This window comes from Myotis lucifugus, unplaced genomic scaffold (genome assembly GCF_000147115.1).
Source record: "Myotis lucifugus unplaced genomic scaffold, Myoluc2.0 scaffold_104, whole genome shotgun sequence".
NCBI classification, from domain to species: Eukaryota; Metazoa; Chordata; class Mammalia; order Chiroptera; family Vespertilionidae; genus Myotis; species Myotis lucifugus.
Genome location: NW_005871152.1, coordinates 3717336 through 3723478, shown reverse-complemented (window position 1 = coordinate 3723478; position 6143 = coordinate 3717336). Strand labels below are relative to the sequence as shown.

The 6143-nt window shown below is 42.5% G+C and overlaps 1 protein-coding gene across 1 annotated transcript in view; it reads left to right on the top strand.

The window, feature by feature from the left end:
* Nucleotides 1–74: 74 nt before the first annotated feature.
* The window catches only part of SESN3 (sestrin 3), a 61862-nt gene continuing 55793 nt past the window's right edge, over nt 75–6143 (top strand). Inside the window, exon 1 of the mRNA XM_014459171.2 lies at nt 75–238. Coding sequence (XP_014314657.1) covers nt 161–238 — 78 coding nt within the window. The 5' untranslated portion in view covers nt 75–160. The remainder of the gene's footprint in view (nt 239–6143) is intronic.

Genomic DNA, 6143 nt, shown 5'->3' with positions numbered 1-6143 from the left:
CCGCCTGCTCTCGAGTCGTCTCGCCTCCTAGCCCGATTATCCCCGCCGGAGGAGCTCGGCCGCGGCGCGGGGACCGTCCAGCTCCGCAGCGGCGCAGGCGGCCGCAGTGACAGCCCCGTCCCGGCCCGCCGCCCGCCCGCCCTCGGTGCCCACAGCCACGATGAACCGGGGCGGCAGCAGCCCGTCGGCCGCCACCAACTACCTGATCTGTACCAACTGCCGGAAAGTGCTGCGGAAGGTACGGGCTCGGCCTGGGGTCCGGCTCCGAGGGGCGCTCTCCGCCGGCCTGGGCTCGGGCTGCTCGGCCGGCCGGGCGCGCTCCTGCAGCGAGGCTCCGAGGGACCCCGGGCACCTTCCCCCGCCGAGGCCGGGAAAGGGGGCGTGGGTGGAGGGTGCAGGGTGGAGGCTGCTGCTTTGTAGCCCGGCCGGGACAGACTCTGGTCCCCAGGGGTTGGCGATTTTTTTTTAACTTTTTATTTTTTTGGTAAGGGGGTGCTGTGTCCTGTGTTCCGGCTCATCTTACCTAACCAGCCGGCTCCTCGGGCGCAGGGCAGGGAGCGGGGAGGACCTGTTCGATTCTCCTGCCGGTGCTGTTGATGGAGGCCGGAGTGAAGTCGGAACGGCCAGGTCTGGTCTGGAGGAACCTGGCTCCCTCCCTCCTCCCGGTGGCTCTCTTTCTTGCGGGTGTTTTTGTTGACTCGGTTCCCTTCTGCCTCCCTGGCGTGCGCTCTCTCCCCTTAACACCCCCCCCCTTTTTTTTTTACATTTTTCTGATGGTCGTCTTGTGCCTATAACTCAATCATGCAAGGAATTGGTAAAGCAGCTTGAACTTTATGCCCATGGGAAATGCTATTCGACCTTACAGTTCCTCCGGCAGGGATGGGGCGGGGCGGGGGGGGGGGCGGGGGGGGCGGGGGTGAACGGGAGTGATCCCTTTTTTAGCAGCCCCTCCCCCGCTCGCGTGTGTCCCGAAAAATCGGACGCACCGCCAGCTTATTGCTTCCCGGAGTGACTGATGGAAAGTTTACTCCGGTATTGTTTGGCTTACTTGGCTTAATCGCTCCGTTAGAGGGAGGAGGAGGGGGGGGGGCATGTCGCTTTAGACCGAGAAGAGCTTTTAATCAGACTTTAACACTGGCCACTGGGTAATATCATAATCAATCTATTCTTTCCCAAACCCTGTTTTTTGCATGTCGTTAAGTGGGGACATTCGTGGCGGTGCTTCTGTTTGCCCAGGACAAATGAATTAAAATTGCTGAGTTGTGCAAACGCGTCGGGACTGAAGGACTAAGATGAATAGGGCACCCGTTTTTTAGTCCACTTCTCTAAATACAGTTCAGTTGGGATTGCTCTTTATATATTAAAACAAAAAAAGAAAGGAAGCAAGCATATAAGTAAGCAAGCTCAAATATTTGCGCTCTTTGTCCAAAAACTGTTTTTCTTCCTCTGTGGGTCAGGCCAAGTGCCAATCAAAGTTGTTTTTCAAGCCTCTTTTCCCTGCAGTAGGGCTGCTGCTTCCCTCCGCCTCCCCCCCCCCCCCCATTTTATTGGAGAGCATGAAGAAGGCAAAGAGATTGCAGATTTGAAGTTAATCGAACAGTTAAATATGTCTTAAATTGTGTTTATTGAGTATGTTTTTCTTGAAACAGATTTTTATTCAATGTTCACGTTGAGTATGTGCAGTTATTTTTTTCCATAAACTCTGGGATCAAATTACAGTTGATACTTGTTCAGCTCATTGTAGGGCAGCTTGTGAGAAATGTAATGGATCAGAAGTGCAGATCTGCTTAGTTCAATGTTAACTCTTTCGCTTCAGGGCCAGATGTCCTCTGAACTAAACTTTTTAAAAAATAATTATTATTTCCTAACTGTAAAAGTAGTAAGTTATGTCTTTAACGTGAAAAAAAAGGTGTTGTTTAATACACATTTGATTAAACTCCAGCCCGGTTAAAATACCTTTTTTTTTTTTTAAACTGAAGCAGCGGTTCTCAACCTGTGGGTCGCGACCCCTTTGGAGGTCGAACGACCCTTTCACAGGGGTCGCCTAAGACCATCCTGCATATCAGATATTTACATTACGATTCTTAACAGTAGCAACATTACAGTTACGAAGTAGCAACGAAAATAATTTTATGGTAGGGTTACAACATGAGGAACTGTATTTAAAGGGCCAGAAGGTTGAGAACCACTGAGAGAGAGCTATATTGATTTTGATGTTTTTTTTTTTTAGTGGCTCTGTCAATTTGGTAGGCGAATAAAATGTTTGGAGGGGACTTTTTTTTTTCTTTTGTGAGAACTATGGCTATGGATTCATCTTACTTTGCTACTAGCATTCTTTATATCTTTCTCTTAGCTTTTAGGAAACCATTTCTGTTTACCTAGAAAGAACATCCTCATTTCTAGCCATTATTAAAAGAAAAAGGTAAATGGAAAATGGATATTCACCATTTTTATAGTTTAATTACTATGCATACCTCTGCCAATATTCCAGTTTTTAACAACTCCAAGGGATATTTAATATTGATTCATGCAGTAGCATGAAATAGCTTTAGATGGAAATGGAATTGTTTGAGCCAGTTATGACATGACTTGGCAACATAAGTAGCTTTTTAAGAGTAGTATTCTTAAGTGCTCTTTAAAAATATCAAGTATTTAGCATTTTAAATTCTTTATCATTCTAAAAGCATGTAAGAGTTTATTTCTAATAGAGATGGTTTTCTTTTTGATACAAAGTATATATATATATAACTTTTTATACAAAGTATATAAAATTCATCTGCAACCCTCAAAATGTGATTCTCCACATTTATTCTGTTTTCTGTTTAATAATGTGTTTAGTAATAACCAAGTGAGTCATAGCATTTTGAATTTTTGTTGGGAAGAATGAAACTCATGCACACCCAGTGTAAATTACTCTTTGCAGTTATAATCCTCATTAATGATGGGGGAAGAGTCACCTTTATAGGTGGCATGATGCCTTTTTCTAAGTGGCTTAATTTGTTGAAGTGTGTTGATTTGGGGATATCTTCAAAAGGAACTGGATTCACCTTCACATGAAATAATTTGGTTTAACTCTGTATCTGAAAATTGAATTGTATATTGTATGAGAATCACATTTATTCTTAGAAGTGCCTTTATAATTTTGATTCAGTGTCCTCCAAAATAAAGAGACTTCCATATTTTGTGAATTCCAGAATCACTACATTAGCAGTTATGTTTTAGCAATTTATTTGGTGATGGGGGAAGTGGGAAGAGCAGTGGAATCCCTTTTACAAATGAAATCTTGTATTGAAACTGAACTATGAAGTACATAAATATACAAAACCATAATTTTTATGTGTTTTTGTGACAAAGTAACAACTACTGATAACAATAACTTTGTATCCTCACAAGTAAAAATTTAACATAAGTAGAGATGTACAGAATTGAATTTTAGCCCTGTACCAGAATAATCTTGTAGCAAAAGATAACTTTTTAAACAATGTTAAAATTTGATAAAACTTATCTTGGGATAGCAATATTTTTAAATTATAATTTTAAAATAATTTAAAATATACTTGAAAATTTAATCCAACTCAAGCATTTTTGAACACAAGCATTTTAGGGCTCCATAAAAAACAGCCTGCAAACCATTGCATATTGGATTGCTATCATAAATTCACTGCTTAATTTCTGCTTAGTTCATCCTATATAATAAAAGCATAATATGCAAATAGACTGAACAGTGGAATGACTGGTTACTATGACACGCACTGACCACCAGGGGGGCAGATGCTCAATGTACGAGCTGCCTCCTGGTGGTCAGTGCGCTCCCACAGGGGAAGCGCCGCTCAGCCAGAAGCCGGGGTGCCGAGTTCACAGCTAGCTGGTGGAGTTCACAGCTGGCGAGCATACCCTCTCCTGCCTCCCCTGTAGGCGAGTGGGAGAGGGGAAGGAGCGAGGGGTCTTGGACTGTGAGAGGGTGCAGGCGTGGCTGAGGGACTCCCTACCCCTCACTCCAGTGTAAGAATCTTGTGCACTGGGCCTCTAGTTTAAAATAAAACTGTAAAAAACTGCTCTTGACAATCAAAATTATGTACATAAGAAACCTGATTAACCAAGGTAGAATACAACCACTAATCCACAGTCATAGCAATTCTATTCTATTGGTTCAACCATATAAAATTGCTATTAACTGACAAATTTGACTAGAAAAATGAGGTCCATGTAGCGCAACCCAATATTTCTCATTTTATTTCACAGTCTCTTCACTTATAAACCCATAAAAAAAGGTGTCAAAATAAGTTACTATATAAGTAAGGTGGAAAAATGCAACAAACCAACAAACATATACCACTGGAACTACTAAACATACTAAGAATTTTTAAATGTTTAAACCTTTAACTTATGGTGCAGAGTTTTATTTACTTCAATAGCACTAACTGCTTAATAGCCTACTGTAATAGGCCACCTTTTATTTATTGGAAAATGAGTGGACTGACAGTGATCTACCTTTCTTAATGTAGTTTAGCACTCCACTTTAAAATATATCTAGTTGTTCCTGGAATTTCTTCAAGTAAAATGTATTACTCTTCAAAAATTCATTAACTTTTCCTTAATAAATACTGGCATTTCCTCTTTTGCCTGTAAATGAGAGGTAAAAATATGCGTTTAGTTAGAATGATCAATACTTTAAAATTTGTGCATATATATATATATATATTTGTATCCAACTCCCACTTAAATAATAATTCATTGAGTACCTTTTGGTTTTTCAAATAATTAAATAAAATTGCCTTTTGGACACTTTTAACAGTTGAGGGAAATTGGTACTCAATTTGAAAAGACTAATAGTTAAGGATGGTTGTGTTTAATAGAAGTTGGGGCAAATTGAGGGTAAAGCAAATAATTTTTAATTATTTTAATTTCAAAAATACAGCTAAAAGACGGAACGGACATCAACCAGAACCACAGGAAGGCTGGCTGAGGAGAGACTCTTCAACTAGAAGCAAAGACAACAGCATTACGAGGCTCAGAGGAGGCGCAGTGTGGAAAATTTAAAGGTACGGAGGTGCACGCGCAAAGCGGGCTGGTGGTTGAGGGCGTAGTTGTAGTTTTCAATCAGGAGGGAGTCTCAGACTCTGAGCTCCAGATCCGGGCGAGTCTCTAGGGACCCAGACTCAAACGGGAGAAGCGGGACTGTCTGGCTACGGTCCCTCCGAGGTTTGCAGCGGTTGCTGGGACAGAGAGGCAGAGCCCCTGGGGACGGTCTGAGAGCAGCCATAACTGCTCCCTCCACCCGCCCTGTTGATCCCGTGCAACCCGCCCCGCCCAAGCCCTGCGAAGAGCCATTTGCCGGATCGCCTCAGGCAAAGGCTAGATTAGCACCTCCCCAGAGGACAGAAGTTTTCCACACAGCTGATTCTCACAGCCAGTCGGCCTGGTGGTCAAATCACTCTAGTATTAACTACAACAATTAAGGCTTAACTAGAACAAGACTGCGCACAAAGACCACAAGGGGGTGCACCAAGAAAGCATAAAAGATGCGGAGACAAAAAAACATGACAGAAATGGAGGATATGGAGCTAAAAAACGCAATTTTGAGGGCTTGCAATAAACTTGAGCAGAGCCTCACGAAAACTAGAGACCCTCGATGCTATGATAAAGAAACTAGAAATTAAGCATACACGGACTGAAATAAAGAATATTATACCCAATAGCAGACCAGAGGAGCACAAGAATCAAGCCAAAGAATTGAAATGCGAAGAAGCAAAAAACACCCAACTGGAAAAGCAAAATGAAAAAAGAATCCAAAAGTGTGAAGATAGTGTAAGGAGCCTCTGGGACAGCTTCAAGCGCACTAATATCAGAATTATAGGAGTGCCAGAAGATGAGAGACAGCAAGATATTGAAAACCTATTTGAAGAAATAATGGCAGAAAACTTCCCCTACCTGGTGAAAGAAATGGACTTACAGGTCCAAGAAGCGCAGAGAACCCCAAACAAAAGGAATCCAAAGAGGACCACACCAAGACACATCATCATTAAAATGCCAAGAGCAAAAGACAAAGAGAGAATCTTAAAAGCAGCAAGAGAAAGAGACTCAATTACCTACAAGGGAATACCCATACGACTGTCAGCTGATTTCTCAACAGAAACTTGCAG